A 22,500-nucleotide genomic window follows, 5' to 3' on the forward strand; every position below is an offset into this window, starting at 1 on the left:
ATGCTCGCTGCTGCTGATAAATTGCACTGCAGAAAACTCTGGTCCCCTCTGCGGCTCAGACAGGACGGAGCTGCATGACCGATTGACGACCCTGTCAAATGTCCCCCTGTATCAGCCCGAGGGCAGATCCATTCCTCACCCCCGCCGCCGACAAGGGCAGCTGGAAGCATTTCGTCTTCATTTGTTGCACAGTTTATGAATCCAACCACCCCCCCCCCCCCCCCCCCCCCCCCCCCCCCCCCCCCCCCCCCCCCCCCCCCCCCCCCCCCCCCTCACCACACCTCCTCCGTGGGGCTCAGTCTCGACCCTGTTTCAGTGAATGGATCTTCCTCCTCACCTGAACAGGGAGCCAAGCACACGCCAAGCACACGTCTCTGTGGAATCAGCTGCTCTACGAGAACTTCATATTCACTTCATTCATGGTTTCTCTCAGTTAGGATCAGTGTCTGCATCATGGAAGCTGCTGAACATCTGCAGAGTTAATACATGTCTGCTGCTGATTGTTTAGTGAAGGTCTGATTATCAGGCAGCGTGAGATGCTCTGGAAAAAGTTCATGACGTCTGATAATTGATTAAGTGAAGGTGTATTGGGGGGGGGAGGGGGGAGAAGAGTCGCTTGTAGAGAGGAAGAGGAGAATCTGCCGCTGCCCTCTTCTTCACAGAGGTTTTTTCAGCTCGTTGATTATTTGTCCGAATCAGAACTTTTCTCTTGTGTCTGGTGTCAAAAGCAAAGATGTGATTAACGGCTGCGACCAGGACGGATGTGGAAATGAGGCTGAAGAGAACAGTGTGTGTGTGTGTGTCTGTGGTTGAAGGATTGTGTAGCTCGTGTGTTTTTTAATGCTCAACAATCGCTGATGTTTCTACGACATCTTCAGTCTTTTCTTGAAGTTTATTGGCGAGAAGAATCTGTGGTGGGAGGATAACAGGTTGTGTAGTTTGAAGCAGGACACACACACACGCACACACACACACACACACACACACACACACACACACACACACACACACACACACACACACACACTGATGGTAGATGTTTGTGTCTCCATCAGTTCTCACATTGAGACGCTCCGGCCTCCATCTCTTCTCACGTTGTCGATGCTGCACAGAAAACAGCTTCAGTGACCAGAGCCGTCTTCAAGTGTTGGTTTTTTTTTACCTCCTTCCCACGTCTGTTTTATTTCTTCCTACACACTCCCACTCTCCCCCCCCCCCCACCGCTCCTATCTCTTCTCCCATCGTCTTCTCAGATTCTGCCTGTTTTCACTGTAGCTGCAGATCTTCACGGTGCGTTCTGCTCGTATCCAGCACCGAAAGCCACGAGCAGGTTTTCGGGGGTGCGGCGGTGGGAGGAGGAGGTGAGAGCGCTGGCAGTGAAATGGGCCCTTTAAGCAGTTGGATGGCTCGTGTGATGATGGCGAGCATTAGCATTTTACAATCCTGCTGTGTTCCCCGGTGACGAGTGGTCGTCTGCTGCGAGGCCTCCTCCTGTTGGCCGCGGTGCAGATGGAGAGCGCTTCGCGGTGGCCTGGGATCCGGAGCGTGATTAATGAAACGCAAATCTGTTGTAGAGGCGTTTTCTGCTCGTTACACAAGCTTGAAATTCCCTCTGGTTCTGTCACGCCGGTCTCCCGGTTGAGATGTAATGTGAGTAAATGGGGAAGCAGGCGTCACTCTTGGCTGTTTGGTAACGTTTCAGTGCCAGTAATTGATTTTCTCCACCATGTTTGATCGCCCCCATCGCTCGGCTGAAGAGTCGAATCCCTGTTTATCTGAATACGTGACTCTCTCTCTCTCTTCTGGTGAAACATGGTGGAGCTGTAACGTGTCTAATTCACGACATGTGAGCGGAGCGTGCAAACACAGGTCACCGTTTTCAAAAGTCTGGAGACTGGACGACGTGACAGCTCCTCAAGAGTGACACTGAATCGTCTCCATCGCCCCCTGGTGGCTGGCTGCAGTGTAGGTCATAAACCCTGCCTCCTCCTTGTTAGCAGATGGGACATGGACCAAACTAATAAAGTCAAAATACACATTAAATCTCTCAAAGATGGTTTCTGTCATCTTAGGTAAAGTTCGTATCAAACTGGGAAAAGTGTTTTAATTTGTTATTTGATGCTGTAGAACAGGGTGAAACGTCATGATTGACATCTGAGGCTGACTCGCAATTGGTCGAGCGTGTGTATCGGCGGGACCGTGGCTCCGCCCCCTGATCTCTACTGCACAGACTCCACATGATGTCATTGGTGCAAGATGACAGCGTTCAGATCAGTGATATGATTTGGCTTCATTTCATTGTGGGAGGAAGTGGGAATTTGTAGTTTATTTAAAATTATTATTAAAAAGCCAGAAAATGATTCCAGGATATCTTCCCAGAGGACGAGGTGTCTGTAAACGTCTCGTTCTGTTCAACAACTCAAAATCCTCACGTCTGATAAAACCAGTAAATCTGTGACATCTTGTCTTGATGTTTCTCTGTATGTTGGTGTTGGAGCCGGAAAAGATGGAGGGACGTCAGGAGAGGATGGAGCAGATCCAGCCTTCCTCTCCAGGAGTTTATTTTTAAAACCCATCGATCAATGAATGCCACTGTTTGCCTCTGTCTCAAGTTCACCTGGAAACATCGGCATTGGCGGACGCAGGCAGTCGACATAATCTTTTAATTCGATTGTCCTTAACGTCGTTTGTCTGAAATAGCCGATGAGAGAGTTGGTGTTTTCACTGAGGCTCCTTCAGACGCTCGTGCTGACGCTGCTGTGAGACGAGAGCTGGATGTTTGCTGCAGTGAGCGGAGATGCTGCTGATCGCTGCCTGTCATCTTTTACCTGTTTCACCTCATCGCTCGACACGTGAGCGAGCAGCTGCCAAACCCCCGACTTCAGGGCTCGGTCGAGGCCGACGGTGACTCTGAGGAAAGAGAATTCACCAGAAGGACGTCAGGCATCTCCGAGCTCTCCGAGGTATTAATACGAGTAAATATCAGCTGCTGCCAGTTTAATCTGCGTGGAGGATCAGATTTACTGTTTGATTAGAGAAACGAGCTTCCTGCTTCCTGCTTCCTGCTTCCAGCGCTGTGTGGAGGTCAGAGGTAAAACTGGTTAAACTAGTTAAACTGGTCAAACTAGTAAAAGGATTAAGGTCTTGGTTCTGCTGCATCACAAGATATTGTATGTGTGAGTTTGAAATATAAAATAATCACAAATTTTCAACAAAAAAAAATATTCTTAAACTTTTATTTTTTAGAGATCAAATAAAAATGAAATGGTTAATGAAGGAAAAGTGTGTGTGTGTGTGTGTGTGTGTGTGTGTGTGTGTGTGTGTGTGCGCGTGTGCGTGTGTGTGTGTGTGTGTGTGCGCGCGTGCCAGAGTCCCGTGTCTCTTTAATATTTCAGCAGCTTTTACCTCTGAATTTATTTCCTATAAGAGGTTTTTTGATAAATCTCTGCTGGATAAATTATTCAAACTATGATGGACCAACACAAACACTGAAGTAACTGTATGAACCAGATATAGATGTTACAGAGCGGTGACACACAAACGACTCTGACGTCAGAAGACTCACACTTTTCTTTTTCTGTTCATTAATTCAACTCCCTGTCAGAGGAAATATGATTTTCTTCAAAGTTAGAAACGCCCATATCCTTATATAAGGTGAATCATCAGATTATTATCAAAGACCCTGAAAGCTCCATTTATCTGTGAATATTTAACGTGTTCTACTTGTGATATGGAGCAATAATAATCCATATTTTGAATATTTGTGTCCAATCAGTCGGACTAATTTATTTCCTCCATCTCTGTGTGTTCACACCTCGTGAGGAGGGTTTTCACACCTGCTGGAGACGCCGGCGTCCCGCGGATCAGACCACATGTCCAGTTTTCATCCTGTCACATCTGCCACTTTTATTCTGAAGTCTGTCCCAGAGGGAGAGGTCGAGCTGCCATCTTTAAACACTTCACCCCTCACTGTCTTACCCTCCTCACTGCACCTCCCAGAGCTAAGTTCTCCACACTGACTCAGCATGTATGTGAGAGGCAGAGGAGGAGGGAGGAGGGAGGCAGGGCTGGGTGATGGGAGCTTGCTTATTGGCTGAGCGTCAGCATTGGAGAGGGAGGGAGAGAGAGAGAGAGGGAGAGAGAGAGAAGGAGGGAGAGAGAGAGAGAGAGAGAGAGAGAGAGAGAACCGGCCTGGTCGGACAGGTCTGTGCTGAGAGAGGGACAGAAGAAGGAAGGATGAAACGAGATAAGACACGTGGGAGGTGTAAATCCTGGTTTGAGGAGGAGAGGTGAGTGTGTTACTGTGTGTTACTCTGTGTGTTACTGTGTGTTACTGTGTGTGTTACTGTGTGTTACTGTGTGTGTGTGTGTTGCTGTTGGTTTCTGCTGACACCTCGGGGTCAATCAAGATAAACAGCCACTGAGGGAGGTGCACGATCCAGATGTGCACGTCCTGTAGTGAGCAGGTGACTGAAGAAAGTGGGACTCCTCAGGATCGTGTGTGTGTGTGTGTGTGTGTGTGTGTGTGTGTGTGTGTGTGTGTGTGTGTGTGTGTGTGTGTGTGTGAGTGAGAGTGAGAGCATGTGTGAGTGTGTGAAATGAGCGACTGCATATTTTTGTATAATCAGTGTGTGATTACTGTCCCTTAAATGTCATTAATGCCTTCACTGTGCCGCTGCCTGCTCAGTGATAAATCTCATTGTTGTTGAGTTTCAGCAAAATTATAAAGTCATATTTTGATTTATTTCTATTATCCAGTAAATGTTACATTAGTTTTTCAAGCACAAATATTGAAATGGGAAATACTGCAGCCTCTCAAAAGCCTCTGCAAACCTGACAGTGTTTTATCAACAAGAATTAAATCTATCAACAAAAAATATATCTGCAGATTAATGGATTATAAAACTTGTGGTGAGTTTCAGCTCTTTATCGTTATCTAAAAATATCTATGTTTTAAATTAGTAATTGTGAGGAAACACAACACAAGTGTCACTGCTGTGAACCTCTTGATCATTTCATCTTTCATTATGACTTAATTTAAGATATAATAGAATATATTGAAACGTTGAATTCCCTCTTCAGTGCTGAAAGGTGAGGCTGAAACGAGGAGCCAAGTGTTTGAGTTTCTAATTTAGTGTCAATTTAAATCCAATATTCTGGACTAAATTAACTATGTAAAAAGAAATGGCGTCGGTGGAGGAGGTAGTGATAACGTTTGCCGCTTTGCGTCCAACTTACCGACTCGTTAAGTCTCTTTTAAAAAGCTTTTCTTCTTCATGTGCTGTGGTCGTCAGAAAGCTCCGTCTGTTTCCTTTTACAAATCTGACCTCGAGCACAAATGAGCCTTGAGACCGTTTCTGCTGTTTCCACCAAGGAAGTGCACAAGATATAGATCAGGTTGTGATGTTCGATTGTTGATTGTGTGAAATGAATGGATTTAAGATCAGTGCATCTCCAGGTGTGTGTAAAGGTTCAGGACCAGCGACGGTTAAAGAGTTCGTCCGTCGTGTGCATCTTTCATGGAGTGTGTTAAAAACTCCTGCTTCCTGTAAACGTGAGTCCTCAGAGGAAGCTTTTATCTCCAGGTGATATATTTAGATTTGAGGTTGTTGTGACTGTGCACGTTACTTCACTTTGTGTTTTTGTGTTTGCCTTGTGGCCTGTTGTCGTCTGCGTGGCGTTTCTATCTCTGATGAAATGGTCAAAACATCAGCAAGTAATCAGCGACCTCCGGAGTCGAGTGTCCAACCAGAGGAATCCCACTTCTTTCTGGTGTACATTAGCAGAAACGACGGATCAGAGCAGGTTCAGGTTCCTTCCTTTCGAAACAAGAGTTTTATTTGTGCTGGAAATGTGACTTTCTTCATGTGAGATCTCGAAGACGCTGCTTCTTGTGAAAGCATCGGAGGATTTGCTCTATTCCGAGGAAATCACTTTACTCAGGGCTGCAGCGTCCAGTCGGCCTCTGAGGTTTCGTCCACACTGATGCGTTTTAGTTTTAAACCTTCACCTTTGCTAGGTTGACATGTGGCGTCCACACTACTGGAGTGTCCGAGCTCTTAAAACTGAGATGAACTCCCTTGTTGCGTTCGTCGTTCTTCCAGCAGAGTGGAGGTGGTGATTTCAGGGCTTGTGAAGGCACCAAGGTCTTGGCAGGTGCTGAGTGAACGTCTCTCCCTTCTCCTCTCCACCAATAAGCCTCCCTGCAACGCTCCCTCCTCGCTCTCACACTGGGTTTTGTGTCTCTGCATGAGTCAGACGTCTCCTCTCTTTTGTCTGCGCGTGTCTTTGAAGGCTGGAGGAAATCTGCAGAGGAGCGAGAGACGTCTCAAACGCAAACAGAGTCGTGCTCCTAAGACGCTTTAACGTCAGCTCATCCTCTTCATCGCCGCTCGGTTAATTATGAGCCGGTGCAGAAGTTCAGCGACTTTGAGGGATATATTTCGGTTGTGACAGCGAGTCCTCTCCCTGCCAACTCCTGGGTATTTGCATGAGTAGGCGGCTGCACCAAATACAGCATGATGTAACCAGATATCACATGTAGAGCGATCAATGGCGTCTTCGATCAGCGCGAGTGGACGTTTAGAGGTTGGATGGTTCGTCTTTCTCTGTGAATGTCCCTGAAAATCCCTCGTTGACCATTAACTAAGCGAACGCTCTTAAATCTCTCCCCAGGCTTCGATGTGTTACTACCTAAAGTGAACAACCTGTCATGTTGCTGAAATCATAGCTGCTGCTGCACGCTGCCAGCAGCGAGCACGCTGGGAGCTAATATTAGCCTGAGCCACAGCCACCCACCCACAGCCGTCGTATCCCGCTGCTGCACATGGGTTTAGTTACCTGTGTGATTCCCCTCATAAAGGTCCCAGTGGAGTTTAGACAGTGTGTGTCTGTGTGTGTGTGTGTGTGTGTTGTTGTCTGTTTGCACAACAGAGATGAGTCATCACCTCTGAGTTTTGTTTACGGAGGTTTTAACTAAAGGTGATGCTGCTTACACCTGTTTTTTTTAAATGTCATCCTTCAGCTGTACTTTTTTTTAAATCTCCGTCCGAAGTTTATTTATTGAGTTTGTTCGGAACAAGACAAATAAACAAGTTGAGTGAGATTTTACCTCCCACACGTCAATATTCAATATTCTGCACGTCTTCTCTCTCACTTCGTACATGAACATTTAAGTGGTAACATTTTGCTCTGGTGTGATTAAGCTGAACTGACCCTTTAAACCGTCTCTCAGAGGACGAGGGTTGAGCTCCTGCTTCCTGTAACTCTACCCTCCCACCACAGCCCAGCTCCCTCCTTCATCTACACCACTTTGCTCTTCCTCTCTCTCTCTCTCTCTCTCTCTCTCCCTAACTGCCATTCATCTCATGTGCTCGTTCTCCCGTCTGCGTTTCGCTCTCGTGCTCCCGTCAGCATCTGTCCCACGTGATGAAGTAACAGATAAAAAAAAGGAGCACAAATGAAGTTCAGGCTCATCGGCTCGTTCCAGAATCGATATTGTGCAGCGATGTCTTACGGACTTCCTCATCCTGTTGATCATAGATGACAAATCATATCTAATAATAATCCCTGTGGATCGACCGGCTCTGTCACAGTCACAGTGTCCACACTGAGCCCGTGACTCGGAGAACGCCGTTCTCAATTTTATATTTGCCACGTTCGCATATAGACATAAACTGTGCAACAGAAAATCAACATCTGTCTCATCCCAGAGTATGAAAATGAGATTCTCTGAGTTCTGTATCTGTATCTGGAGATTATTTCTACCCAAAGATTAAATTATAACTTTTCACAGTCGCAGCCTTTTGGCATCTGTTCCTCAAAGTGTCTGAATGAACACTTGTGTTAGTGTTCATGTTGATGTGTGTTCGTTCACACCAACAGGAACATGTGGGGAACATCCAGGTGAGGGGAGGAGCCTGTAGAGCAGCAGGAGGCCGGACGTGACGTATAAATTCCATCGCAAACCGGCAACTTGTAGAATTTCGGCGTCGGCCCTTATCGCCAAAAGCTCTCAAATCTCGCCGTCTGTCCAGATTGAGATATTTATCACGAGTGTCGAGTGTCAATCATCAATATTCCACTTGCTAGCGGTGAATCCTGCTGAATTCTCACAGGCTCACTTGGACATTTTCCGGACGTTTCACTCGGGTTCTGGCAGGAAACACTGACAGCGGAGATTAGCGTTCTGTTGTCTGTGTTCGCAGCGTGTTGAGCGTCACTCTCAGCCACAGTATTTATGGGCTTTTTGAACATTTCAGACGTTGTGGACATTAACAGTTTATGAGATTAAAGAGTCAACTGCATGAATAAGTTCTTGCAGATGATGTCAGTTGACTAGGTCGTCATTCGGGAAACATTCAAATAACTAAATAAACTGTCCGTGGACTCTGAATGTGTCAGATCCCTCCTCAGTGTGTGCAGTGCTGCGTTCACACCTTCACCTGGACTCTCCCCAGAGACAAATAAATCACATCCAGCCTCGTGGCTTCATGCATCCGTCACGTCTGTGATGCAGCCAAGGAGCCAGGTCGTCTTCCTCACACCTCCTCACACAATGGGAGCCACCCACAACTGGACAAAGGCCTTTGTTGTGAACGCTGTAGCTGTGGGAAGCTCCGAGGTGTGAACGTGGCAGAAAGATGTGTGAGTGCGACAAATGTAGAGGCAGTGAGATTTGTTTGCCAATTAGAGAAAATTCCCCCGTATTGCATCTAAAGATTTGCTCACGCTCTGATCCACTGGAGGCGGAGGTCAGGGTCAGGAGGTGCAGCAAACAGCCTGTGAACGTGCTGAGACTCCACGCAGAGAAGCTGAGGGAAATAATTAAGAGCCACGAGGAGAATGTGCCGAGCTGAGGAGATTGTTTGAGATTGACTTTGGTCTCTTTGAAGTGAGGGCAGAAACTTCTCCCGGGGTCGAGGAGGGAGCGTCGCTCGCCCTGCGTGCCAACCCGCTCACAAGTTCCCTTTGTTCTGTCAACTTCAATCTTCGACACACACGTTCTCTCCCACTGCTACCATACGGCAACTCCAATCTGTCGCTGCTGGCAGCCGTCTGGAGTTGTGTGGAAAGTTGTGCTGCGTGAACGCCAAACAGTGGCAGAGAATTCAGCTTGACTGAGTCCAGCGAGCGCCGAAAGGATTAAGCTCGACAGAGAGGGAAGAAGTGGCTGCAGCACAGGATTTAAATGCAGAATAACAGAAACGTGTCTGTGAGGAGGGCTGTGGTTGTTTGGTGCATGATGTGCTGCAGCGCCGTGGAGCTGCTGTTTGACAGGAAGGAGATTTTGAGGTCTGACAGATCAGGGTTGAAGGAGACAGGTGAGAAACTAAATAAGCTGTTACTCATTTGAACATGTTTCTGTGTCTGCTCCCTAAACACAAGCACATCAGGCTCCTCTGATTATTTAATGAGCTTGTTTACACTGTCACAGTCAGAAAAACAATCCTCTCGGCTGATTCATCTCCGAGCGCTGGGTAGTTTCATTCAGGATCAAGTTACCGCTCGTGAGTCACAGAGCAGAGGATGATTCCTGCTCTGACACCATCGGCTACACAACAGTGAAGCATCCCAGAGGAAAGGATGTGCACAGGAGAGTCAGGTGCTGAGTGGCCAAATCTGCAGGAGTGAGAATATGCAGTGCTTCAGGTTGCAGGAGAGTTAACATGGAGTTGAGAACAGTGTGTTGAGCTCCCTCGGTCACTGTCAACATCTGTTAAGGTCAGACTGTTACTGTTTCTGGATCTATTCGACATTTTCAAATCACTGTTTACAGAGAAATGAAGAATTCAATCTGACACAATGAAATTATCAAGAAAAACAGTTAAGTTGCGTTGTCAACGCCGGAATATCCTGTGTTTTTTTTTCTGCCGTCTTCTGAAAATTCAAAAAGATAAATCCTCCTTTCTTTCACCCACAGGTATGACGAATAGGGAGCTGTCCCACGAGCACGTCTGTATCCCGACATGCAGCACCAGCAGAAAACCAACAAACCAAACCGGCATATAACAGAAGAAAAGAAGCTCTCCTCGTTTTAGACTCGACTCCATCTCTGTTTCTCTGTCCTCGTTTCCTGCCCAGAGGAGGTCATGTCCCAGTCTGGGAAAGTCCTCCATCTGTATGTGGAGGTGAGACCTGCCCCAGATCAGAGCGGAGGCAAAGGGGCCTTTAGAGAAGATGGAGGAGGGATTGCTTCGGCTCAGGACGGCCCTGCGGAGCTCCTGTCTCAGCTAACGACCCAGACGACCTGTCAGATGGTCACAAATTCCTCCACTGCTCACCGGCTGGTTCAGGACTGCTCACAGAAACCGTCTCCGTGTCGGAACACTGACGGTTTCCAGCTCCATCAGTCCAGCAGCTCGCCGACAGGAAGCAAGAGGAGCGATGGAGTCTCTGTCCTCCGCTCCTCACCAGCGCCGCCTCCTTCTGGAAGGGTCGCCCTCCCTCACACACCTCCTGGCTGTCGGAGGTTAAACGAGGAGGAAATCAGCGACGGGAAGCGCTCCGTGGTCACCTTCAGTTACATTGAGAAGTCCAACGTGAAGACGCTGGACAGTCCCCGCATGAGGGCGACCAGAGAGGAAAGATCCAACCCCTCCCACTTTCGAAAACGGCTCAGCGACCCAGTTTGGTTTGGGAGTCCCGATTCATCGTGCAGCTCAAGTCCCAAGTTGACTTTTCAATCGCCAGGAAGTCACCAGCAGACGTTCTCTCCCAGCTTTCGCCAACCAGCCATGGACCCCATCGGCCGGGCAGCTACCCAGAGGGCTGTGGAGGAGTTCGGCTCCCCTCTGTTGAGGATTAAACTGGCACATGCACTGGAGCAAACCTCGTTTTCACGCTGCAGCAAACAGCCACGCTGTCAGTCCTGGGCTGGCTCTCCTGTTCAGCACCAGAACATCAGCCCCAAAGACGTCTTCACAGATCGGAGCCAGACCATCCTGGGGCTGCCTCGGAGCCCAGCGTCGGACCAGCTCTCCTCCCAGTCCAGGCCCGGGCCCTGTGTGGAGACCCAGAGCCCTCGCCACTGGTCGGGAGAGGAGAGGCCGGCGGTGGGAAGCCCAGCCACCAAACGACACATCCGCCGGACCTGTAACAGGAGCTCTTCACCACAGGGAGCGATCCTTCAACTTGGCAATAATTTAGTGGAGGGCTTGAACCAGTTGAGCGACAGTAAATCCTCGTCTCCAGCTCACAGCCCTGAAGTTGCTCGCAGGCTCGCAGAGGAGGCCACCAAAGTATCTTCCATTTTATCCGAGGCGAGGAGGTCCTCGTTGCACAATGCTTTAGGCGAGATCACAAGCAGCTCAACCTCTGGAGGCTTTCACAATTTTCCTCCACATGCACAACCGTCTCAGCAAATGCTTAAGATGAACATCCCTTTAAACGACAGACACATGCCAGCACCTGACAACACAGACTCTCACCAGCCTGAAAACTCCGTCTTGCAGTCGCTCAGTCATTCGTATGAAACAAACTCTCGCGCTAATTTCGACCAGGACGTTCAGAAACCCCAGCATCAGAGCTCGGTCTTTCCAGCAGCTCAGAGTTCCCCCGCGCTTCCCTCACGTTTCCTCCGTCCCGCTCATCCTCCCACTGAGATCTGCTCCCCCGTGAGGGACCCCAGGTTATTCCAAACTGAGCTCCGATCTCCAGACACCCCCACCCTGCATCGCCGGCTGCCCCCACAGTACACTGGGGACTCCTGGTCCCCGATCCTGGACAGGACAGAAGACCTGAGCTGTTTTGAGAAAGGGGATTGCACTGAGCTGGCTCGTAGGCTCTTTATCAATCAAAGTGTTGAGGAGGCCCCGGTCAGCTGGACTTCCAGGCAGCAGTGGGGGGATCATGTAAAGAACAGCCCACGGCCAAGCTCCGAGCCGGGATTCGGTTCCAACGACGACAAACCTCCTGATGGTCAATCCGGCCAGCGTCGCAGGCCGCTCAGCCCCACAGCCCAGCAGAAACGGGCTGAGCAGAGGAGGAGGGAGATCCTGCTCCTGGGACCAGTGGTGCTGGACTCCCCGGAGGAGGATGAGGGCTGTGATGAAGAGGGAGACGGCAATGACGTGGAGGGATACGAGGCGGGGCAGCAGCCTCGTCTGCAGAGGATGGAGGAGCCTCCTGAGGCAGAGCAGAACGGAGGCATGGGGGGGTCGTCCTCGCGGAGCTCCAGCGGGGTGACGGGCAGCCTGGGAGACAGGGACTGTGTGTCCCCAGAGTCCAGTCAGTCCAGTCACCAGAGCAACGAGACTGGAGCCGCCACCTCAGGAATTCAGGTGAGTCTCAGAACTGCCTCTGGGCTTTATGCTAAGCTAAGCTAACTGCTCCTTGTCTCCATGAACACACAGATGTGAGACTGGTATCGCTTCTCACTCTGACTTGTGTCTTTTCCTGAAATCCTCTGTTGTGTGTGTGTGTGTGTGTGTGTGTGTGTGTGTGTGTGTGTGTGTGTGTGTGTGTGTGTGTGTGTGTGTGTGTGTGTGTGTGTGTGTGTGTGCACGTGTTAGACGGACAGCGGCTGCACGGCGCCCGTGCCCTCGCTCCACTGTCAGAGGATCGCTCGGGCCAAGTGGGAGTTCTTGTTCGGGACCCCTGCTGAGGAGGCTGCTGGCGGGGGGGAGAAAAGTGAGCACGTGTCCACCTCTGGTTCCTCTCAGCTTTAAAATGATTATTATTATTTAATCCCTCACTAGGATCTAAATAAGATGGAGATGTCAGTCAAGATATCTCGTTCTGTGTCCTTATTGGGATGGATATAGTTTGAAATATGTCAAAATCATCAAACAATCATTTATTAATATTTACATTTTTGGATTATAAGCTTTCTTCATACATCATACTTCAAATTCTCAAATTGTAAAAAAATTCTAAAAAGCTGCATAATTATTTTTCTTTTGACGTTAGAAAAACATTTTGGTCAGTTCCAAAAATAATCTAAGTATGTTTTATGCAGGTGGAAAATTTTAAACAAATGAAGTGATGGAATATTTATCACATTTCTCTGGAATATTAATAACTGACATTATATCTCATTTTCAGATTCTCTGGAAAACTCCACAGCTCCCCCCAGTGGTAACTCCAGTGAGTCTCCCACCCCGACTCCTCCCTCCTCCCTGCCTCTCCTCTCTGCCAATCACGAGGTGCAGCATGTGGAGGTCGAGCTGGTGACCCCTCCTCCGGCCATCATGGGGTCATCGCCCAAAACCGGCATCATCCGCCGGACGCTCAAGTATTCAGAAACCGACCTGGACGCCGTCCCACTGCGCTGCTACCGCGAGACGGACATAGACGAGGTGCTGCTGGCCGAGCAGGAAGATGCTGACTCAGCGTTTGGGAGCAACCGCAGCGTGCAGGGCACTCCAGGGACGGGCAGCAGCCCTCTGGGGGGTCTGGCATATGGGAGGACAGACGGGGAGGAGGTAGAGGACAGGAGAGGACGGAGGGGGGAGGAGGAGGAGGAGGAGGAGGAAGATGAGGAGGAAGAGGAGGAGGAGGAGGAAGAAATGGTGAGCTGGGCCAGTGTGAGGATGCAAGGAGACAACAGGAAGCAGCAGTTTGCAGCTCAGGAGGATCCAGACGTGTTCGGACACCTCCTGCAGAGGTGAACACCAGCAAGCGTCACACAAGTTCACTGGAAACACACACAACACTCTGCTGAAGCAGGATCTTCCTCTGACCTAAATTCAGACCTGAATCTGGATCGCACCCATAACCTATTTTCCAAGTAGATCACAAACAGTTTTGAATCACACACAAATCTAACGCACACAACAACTCGATCAGTCTCACAAATACAGATGGAGTTCTTTTTTCTGGATGTTTCCTTGGTTAACACACATTTAATCTTTCCTTTATAAACACAGCTGTGTTGTTGCAGTCTCACTAAAACCTCCCTCTCCGTCCAGACCAATGGAAACCTTTTTCGACAACCACCACCCGGCCCTGAAATCCCCCATCTTGGTCTCGGGTCCTCGCTGCGCTGCGGAGGACACCTTCAGCCGTCACTTTGAGAGCATCATGGAGTCTCACCGGGCCAAAGGGACGTCGTACAACAGCCTGGACAGCGAGGAGCTGCTGACCTCCAGCACGCAGACCGTCCTGACCTTTGACCTGCCCACACTGACCCCTGCCATCCACGGGCTGGTGTGTCACAGCGCCAGGCAGATCGTCAAGCTCAGCTTCGCCCCGCTGGCGCACGATGAGCGGCCCAGTCTGTCTGACTCTATCTTCACCGTGACCGGGGACTCGGACGCCACCAGAGCGCCCTCCAGCGAGAGGCTGAGCAGCGGTTCAGATGACACGCCACCTAGAGGACGGGAGTGTACACAGCTGGGGAGCAGCTGGTACAGCAACCCGTCTGTCTCTTTACCCAGGTGAGTCTGAAATCTGACTCCAATAGGTTTTTGCCGCTTGTAACTAGTGCAACACTAAACTTTTACAACATAAAACTCAACATATCATTCACTTACAAAGTTGTTTCCATTCATTTGAAGCCGTATTCACTCTTTTATTTATGATTTGGTCTCCACCGTCTCCTGAGGGGAATATTTGGCTTTTTAGCTGCTTAACGTGAAACTGTCTCACCAGCTAGTCCCCAACTTTGTCTTTGATTTGCTGGAGGATCGTCTTTCGGGGTGTTTCTGATGGAGCAGACGTAGATGAGAGCAGTGAGCGTGAACCAGAGCAGAAAGCTGCAGGTTGTAAAAACCTAAACAACGAGCGGACAGATGTTTGACGGAGCGTGGAGCTGACACCAGCTGCAGAGGATCCACTTCTCACTTTACATGAGCTCAACTGATCCGGTGTTGATATAAAGATGATTTAAAGTCAGCATCACAGTTTATGCTCAGTAGGAACCATCGTGTTACGGTTCGTTTCAGGACGCAGGCGGAGATGTGGTGGATAAATATAAGAGTTTAGTGTTGATGAGCAGGAGCCGGCGGCTGACTGGGGACGACTCGGCCGGATGTGGTAGGAGGCCGGCGTGCGTACGGCTGGTTACTGTGCAGGCGAGGCGGCACAGTTAGTAAAAAGAAGACAATTGTATTTTGGGGCTGTGTCTCAGGAGGAAGAGCGGGTCATCCATACAGAACATCGGCAGTTTGAACCCAGTCTCCCCTTCTCCACGTGTCGAAGTATCCTCGGTCAGGATAGTGATCCTCAAATCACCCTGATGCACAGACAGGTGAACGGCAGAAACTGTAAAGTAAAGAGCTTCGAGTGGTCGTCAAGACGAGAAGAGTGAATACATGTATTATCTGTTTTGATGGTCGTGCTCTGTTACTCACTGTAAACATGTCGAACAGGACGTGAAGCGTGTAGTTAACGTTGTTGACAACTGAAACACACGTGACCTACGTTGTGATGATTAATCAACATCTGGATCATGTTTGTCCTGAATTATAATGTCCTGATTTGTTCTTTTAATCTTTTTAACATGAGACACACGGTCCTGTCGAGGTCACGATACATTATCAACGTGTTTCTGTCCTTGTTGGACCAGAACACGCTGCAGTTGTTTGTGTGATAAACTGTTGACTTACAAAGGATCAGATGACAGAGGAGGTTAAATGTGAATTTAATATTAATGCAGTTTTAATGGCCGCCTCCCTGAGGTCAGAAACCTGCGTTAATGGACTGTTGTGTTGTTCAGAGAGTTGTGCTGCAGTGCTGCTCTGAAGTGGATCCCTGTGGTCACTCTGCTGTCTGACAGGCAGGGTGTGTGTGTGTGTGTGTGTGTGTGTGTGTGTGTGTGTGTGTGTGTGTGTGTGTGTGTGTGTGTGTGTGTGTGAGATTAAAATGTGTGTGTGTCCATTGGTGCATATTTTCCTGACTGTTTAAGTGAGCAAACATGCATCTGTAGGTGTTTTGTTGTGGGTGCATATGTAAATTCATGCTTTGTGTGTGGGTTTATGTAAGTGTGCATGTGTGTGCGTGTGTGTGTGTGTGTGTGTGGGGGGGGGGGGGCATGATATTAGGCAGATGGCTGCTGCAGCAGTGAGAGATTCACCTTCACTCGTCCCAAAGTCTCCTCAGACTCCCACCTTCCCTTCAGCAGGATTATTCATACCCACAATCCTTTGTCCTTATTCTGCTCAGATGAAGCAACAGCAGAACGACACGTCTCTTAATCCACGTTAGAGCCTCGCTGCTGCAGACACAGTGTCTGACAGAGACACGGAGACGTGTGGGACAACCGGTACCGAGAGGTAAACGTCTGTGCGGCGCTGACGCAAACGGGCTTTGTGAATGTCACCCTAACTTAGTGTGACGGCACTGCAGAGGCAGAGAGCGGGTCACCGTGCTGCTGCGGCCACTAGATGGCACAAGAAGATAACAAGCAGCTCTTTGATTAGAGTGAACCTGAGGCAGGTGGATGACAGAGAAGTGTGTGTGTCTGTGTGTGTCTGTGTGTGTGTGTGTGTGTGTGTGTGTGTGTGTGTGTGTGTTCTCTGGAAGCTGTGGCTCAGGAGGTACAGCGGGTCGTTCTCTAACCAGAGGCTCGACAGTTTGATCCCAGTCCGCCTCCTTTCTGCTTGTGTGTTAGTCCGAGTGTTGCACGTAGATGCTCTGTATGAATGTGTGTGTGTGTGTGTGTGTGTGTGTGTGTGTGTGTGTGTGTGTGTGTGTGAATGGATGTGCTATACAAATACAAACTCACACTTTAAGATTTGTGGTCTTTTCTTTGTCTCCACTTCCTGATCAAACCTGTCACATGAAAAGCGAATCGCTCTGAACTCTCCCAGGTTTGTTTGCTCAGTTCTGATCTTATCGCACTTTTCCTGAGCCGCCCTGGAGCTTTGGAATCTCGCAGCCAGGCGAAAATATTTCTGCAGGCCTGTCCATACTTTGATAAAAGTTGGAATTTCACCCTCCCCCTTCGCGGTGCCCCTCCTCCCTCACATCACCCTTTTCAGATCCAGTCTGTACCATTAGACAGTGGCTCATTGTGCAGAGCTGCCCAGTGGACTGAGAGGGGGCTTCATTATGCAGGGGTACGGTTAAAGCAGAGGCCGAGTCGGGGGGGGATTCTCTCAGGACCTCTGGGCTTTGTGCTGGCACTTGATGAGACAGTGTTAACAGGTGGCGGCGCCTGAACTGTGCCGGATTAATCTGGTGGTTGTGAACTCTCCTGCAGGCTCCTGGTGAAGCGTCTGCTGTAAACACACCCGACAAAGGCCCCAGTCGCTGGCACAGGGCCTCGTGCTCCGTCCTCCAGGCAGTAACGGTTGTTGAGGCACACACCCTGTGGAGGTTTTAAACCTGACACCTCCTCCTCCTCCTCCTTGTTCTCTGGAGGTGTGCAAGCAGCACACAGCACAAAACAAGGTGGACAACAAACACCCGAAAGGGCCGTTGCTCTGAGTGTGTGTGTGTGTAATTGGAGACGCACACAGAGATTGAGAGGAATGAATGGAGGGCGGCGAGGCGAGGGAGGGGGACTTTTAGGCAACAGACAAGCCGAGTTTCATGCCGTGCGTCCAATCCAAGGTCAGCAGGGGACGGGGAGCGTTTACACAGCGGAACAGGGAGGGAGGAGGGAAAAGGAACAACAGCAAACAGACTCCGAGGGAAAGAGATAGAGCAGGAGGGGAAAGCGTGTTTCTGCTTTGGGGGAAGGAGGCCGGCTGATGACACCAAACAAGTCTCCGTCAGACTCCAGACCAGGCAGAGGAATGTGGGGCCTCCTGGGAGCCACTGCAGGTGCTCCTCTGCGTTAGCTCCTCTGCGTTAGCTCCTCTGCGGGATGGTGATGCGTTCAGGTTACGACTCCAGGAGGAGAGGAAGGGGCGGTCGGGGGGGCAGGCGAGGTGTCGGTCAGGGGACGGAAATGAGGACGCCCTCTGTGTTCTGCTGTCACAGTGCGTCCGCAGTGGGAGAGGAGCGGTATCTGACTGTCAGGAGGTCCTGCCACAGGTAGGTGCAACCTGAGGACACTGAATACACACGTGTGTGCTCTGCCTCACAGTCACTGACGCTGTGCAGGCAGCTGAGAGGTTCATGTTCCCCAGAGGATGTCCTCATCACCTCGTCTCAGGCTTTGAAAATACAGTCAAGAATAGTTTTTATTTATAAATCCACCAAACTCTGTTCAGAATTCTTCATGTTTTAACAGTTTCCTGCTGAATATTGGAGATAAACTCAGGTTTTTAATAACTTCTGAGTCTTTTTAACTGATCTCAGTTCAGCTTCACTCTTCACCTGGAGCTGGTTGTGACAGTTGAAGCTGACTCTCAGTCAGTTCTTCTCACAGGAGATGGAACCCACTCAGCAGAGTCACAGAGAACAGACGCTCATTGTGAACTGTTTCTTTAACTTCACACAAAGTGCATCATTTAAAACGGCTCCAGTTCTTCTCACTTCATCTGCTCACTGTTTCTTCAGGTTCTTGTTTTGCAGAGCGTCACTTCATGAGGTTGAGATCAGGTCTCAGGGGCTCAGACCATCTGCTGCAGGACTCATTGTCTCTGACTGGGTTCGGACTCGTGGTCGCGCTGCAGAATCTGAAGCCTAAAACCTTTGTACCTGTATGTGCATTATTTACAGACACATTCCTTCTTACAATACGTGGAATTGACATTCAGTCACAATCCAAACTTCATTTTCAACAGTTAAAACTAAATTTATTAAACAAACTCAACTATTTTGACTAATAACAAAACCCTAGTGTGTGTTCAGCAGCATCTGGTGTGCATGAGAGTGGAAGTGTTGTGAGTGGAGTTTAAACTCAAAACCAGAGCTCGGCCACCAGCGGCTGGTTCTTGCCTCTAGCTGCTGGAGCCTTGTTGTTGTCGCTGGTGGTTGAGAGACGTGAATGAACTCAGAGACCTGGTTCCTGTCGTCCCTGTTCCAGCAGGAGCCTGAGAACCCATCTTTTAGCTCCGTGACATAACAAGTTACATCACAGAATGAATCAGATGGAATAAGTTTTGCTCTTGTGAACTGATTTATCAGGCAGAGCTTTGAATACAAAGTGTGTAATCACAGCAAATGTTGTGTTTGAATATAAAATGGTTTGTATATTTTCAGATTTATTTCTGCTCTCATTCATCCACGTGTCTTTAAATCTGTTCTCGTCCTTCTCTCCTCGTTCATCGTGACGGGTCTTTAATCGAACTTCATTCTTTCTGTGAAGCTGTTTTCTCTTGATCACTCAATGTTTTCATCGTGTATTTTACTGACTTCATTCAGCTGCACAGATCAGATATTTGTCCCTTTTTAAAGTATTGACACACTGCAGTTATTAGTTTTTATTCTTCCTCTCTCGCCCGATCAATTATTTATCTACTTATATTTCAATTCTTGTTCGTTCTCCTTGTCCCACTTTCTCACGTGCTCCTCTGTTCGATTCCCTGTTCAGATCCCTCTCTGTTCGTCTTTCTGTGTCAGAGTTTAATCTCTTGTTCTCTCTGCTCGTTCGCCCTCAGCAGGGAGAAGGCTCGCCTGGCGACGGACTCGGAGCTGGACCAGGACCTCAGCGACCGGTTGGGTCTGAGCAGCAGCGACACCCTCACCAACGGCAGCCACCGAGCCGACGTGGCCGCCGCCAGACGCCTCGCCAAGCGTCTCTTCAACTTGGATGGCTTCAGGAAGTCAGACGTAGCTCGCCACCTCAGCAAGAAGTGAGCTGCTGGAGGGTTGTGGGGATTATTGTTATTATCATTATTATTATTATTCACCACCTACTAACACACAGGTTCAGGGTCTCAGAGTTCCACTCATGGAAGCTGATCATTCAGTCCATCACTTTACATTCTGCCCACAAAGTGCTGGCTTGTATCTGCGGCTCCATCACCCGTCACTCGCTCAGCTGCTCGTGCTGATGAGAAAGAATTCTGGATTAAAGAGTTTCCTCCTCTTCTGACAGATGCACCCTGGGAATCTTCTTCTCTTTTGTCTTTTCTGGTTTTGTTTTTCTCTCTCGCCTCCGGTCTTCATCTCGTGACGATTGTGTCACTGACAGACGGAACTGAGCCTTTCACTGAACCGAGCAAACATTGAAGCGTTTCATTGATATTTTGTGCTGTTATGATTCCTGCTGAGTTTTTTAATGCGTCGTCTTCTCATCTTGTGTTTGATTATTCCAGGTTTAAATTTTACTCTAATGTTATTTTATATTCGTCTTTCTACAGCAACGACTTCAGCCGCATGGTGGCAGAGGAGTATCTGAGTTTCTTCAACTTCACAGGCCTCGCTCTCGACCAATCACTGAGGTGAGGGCTCACTTCACGATGCAGTCAACACTGGAGATAATTCAAATACATTTAATAGCAATACTCACATATTCAAGAAAAGAGAAGATAAGATAAGTTAAGTTAAATCCCAAAACGGGGAAATTTGTTGTTACCCTAACAAGCAAATAGTCATCAAATAGGCGTCAGTAGAAGTAATAATAAGAAGGAAATATAAAAATATAAATAGAATAGAAACGATATGTAAACAGAATAAAAACAGTGTGAGCAGATACAGATTAAATGATTTCACATGAGCCAATAGAATCGCAGAAATAAGTAATCGCACATTTAAATGAGTTTATAGGACAGATATTTAATTCATGAATTAATAAAAAAAAAGAAATCTGATTAAATAATGAATAACTTACATTTATAAATCGTGTCTCTGGTTGAGATGTTTCTGCGTCTGTGCTGCAGTGGCTTGTATTCAATTTAATAATAATTAATATCGTCTCTGTTGGTGTGTGTGGTGGTAAACACTGCTCTCTAGAGGACATCCTGGGCACTGCACTGTGTTTAACAGGTTCATACTGTATAAATTATGTTTCTATAGATATTAGTTATTATGAGCAGGTATAGTTCATCACAAACACTTTCTACTCACCTTTATATTATATTTAAACACATTTAAATTTGTGTAAATTTGTTCATTTGATAAGAAACAAGAAAGAGTTTTGTGATTTTTCCTCTGAAAATGTTCATGAGCAGTAAGTAACAGTAAAGAAGGAAGTAGTGGGATACTTCAGTACTTAAGCTAAGTAAAAGTAGTAATACTGTAGTGTAAATATACTTATATATATTGTTACTCTTCATATCTGACAATCACACAAGATTACCTGAAATAACGATCAGTCATTTTTATTCTTAATATAAAAGACCATAAAAACATATATTTCTCAAATTGAAACACATCTATTTAGTAATATTTATTGTATAATATTATAATGTGATTATTTAGGTTTAATGTTCTAATGCATCATACTGTTTAAGATTAAATAAATGGTTCTATCTTGTGGATTCCTGCTCACTTCTGTAATTTATGGTTTCCAGTTAAAACAGTTAACCAGTGGTGCTGTGTGGTGGTGATGTGGTGGTGATGTGGTGGTGATGTGGTGGTGATGTGGTGGTGATGTGGTTGATGGTTTTGTTGGCGAGGATGTGACTGTGGTCGTGTTTGCAGGACGTTCCTCAGACAGTTCGCTCTGATGGGGGAGACCCAGGAGCGCGAGCGGGTGCTGTCCCACTTCTCCAGGCGGTTCCTGGACTGCAACCCCAACGTGATGCCCTCAGAGGGTGAGTCCTCACTTCCACCGTCATCACGTCTGAGCTTTCATTCAACGTAATTCAATGTTTCGTCATGAATAATGGATTAAACATTAAATACTGGACATTGTTCAAGGACAGTTACTTAAATACATTAAATATTAAATATTGCACATTAAATTAAAATGTGCACTGGGCTGCAGGTCAGCGGGTAATGAAATACTCACATGTTTTTTTATAACTTAAGGTATCAGCACTGCAGTGTAGAAGTACTAAGTAATACTACATAATAAGTAAAAGCCATGCATTCAAAAATTAACATAAACATTTCAGAAAAACATTTAAACATCAAATAATGAACTAAAATGCATATTTATCTCTTTAATATTCAATACTTTCTTAATCACCATATAATAATACATTTATTTGTTGATTTATCATTTGTGTTTCTATCTGAATCTGTAGCTGCAGTAACCATGGTTACTAAAGTAAAAAATACAGTATTTATATCAACATTTATATAAAGTATAAAGCTGCAGAAAACTTAACTACTCAAGTAAAGTACAAGTGCAAAAAAACTGGTATTGATTTTAAAAGAAAGGTTTCAGATCAGTTTTTTATATTAACTATATAAATTTGTTTGTTATTATTGTTGTTAGTTCTTGTAATTCAATGTCATGATATATATATTGTGGTGCAGCTGTATATTGAGTATTGATATTTCTAATATTTACTGTATTTTAATGAGGTTAAATAACAGAAACTTCTCCTTCAGATGCAGTTCACACTCTCACCTGCGCCCTGATGTTGCTCAACACCGATCTCCACGGTCAAGTGAGTCGTGCGAGTGTGTGTCTGTTCCTGTGAGGGATTGTGTACTTTACTGTATACGTGCACAGGAAGGTGTTGTCAGATAAAAGATCAACAAAGCAAACCAGAGTTTAAAGGGAAACCAGACTCCAGCTGATCCGCCCGCGTGTGCAGGTTCCGGCCGCTG

The 22,500-nt window shown here is 47.5% G+C and overlaps 1 protein-coding gene across 4 annotated transcripts in view; it reads left to right on the plus strand.

The window, feature by feature from the left end:
* The window catches only part of LOC117753175 (PH and SEC7 domain-containing protein 1-like), a 49,161-nt gene that overhangs the window by 1,050 nt on the left and 25,611 nt on the right, over nt 1-22,500 (plus strand). For 2 of the 4 annotated variants that reach the window (XM_034571088.1, XM_034571090.1), the window contains exons 2-9: nt 9,923-12,281; nt 12,513-12,630; nt 13,045-13,606; nt 13,911-14,378; nt 19,434-19,628; nt 20,139-20,219; nt 21,421-21,533; nt 22,279-22,337. In XM_034571088.1, the coding sequence (XP_034426979.1) occupies nt 10,092-12,281; nt 12,513-12,630; nt 13,045-13,606; nt 13,911-14,378; nt 19,434-19,628; nt 20,139-20,219; nt 21,421-21,533; nt 22,279-22,337 (3,786 nt within the window). In that variant the 5' untranslated portion in view covers nt 9,923-10,091. Of the gene's footprint in view, nt 1-4,172; nt 4,290-9,922; nt 12,282-12,512; nt 12,631-13,044; nt 13,607-13,910; nt 14,379-17,448; nt 17,923-19,433; nt 19,629-20,138; nt 20,220-21,420; nt 21,534-22,278; nt 22,338-22,500 lie in introns of those variants that run through there. The other 2 variants (XM_034571089.1, XM_034571091.1) reach the window with 2 other exon arrangements.

This window comes from Hippoglossus hippoglossus, chromosome 19 (assembly GCF_009819705.1).
Source record: "Hippoglossus hippoglossus isolate fHipHip1 chromosome 19, fHipHip1.pri, whole genome shotgun sequence".
Lineage (NCBI taxonomy): Eukaryota > Metazoa > Chordata > Actinopteri > Pleuronectiformes > Pleuronectidae > Hippoglossus > Hippoglossus hippoglossus.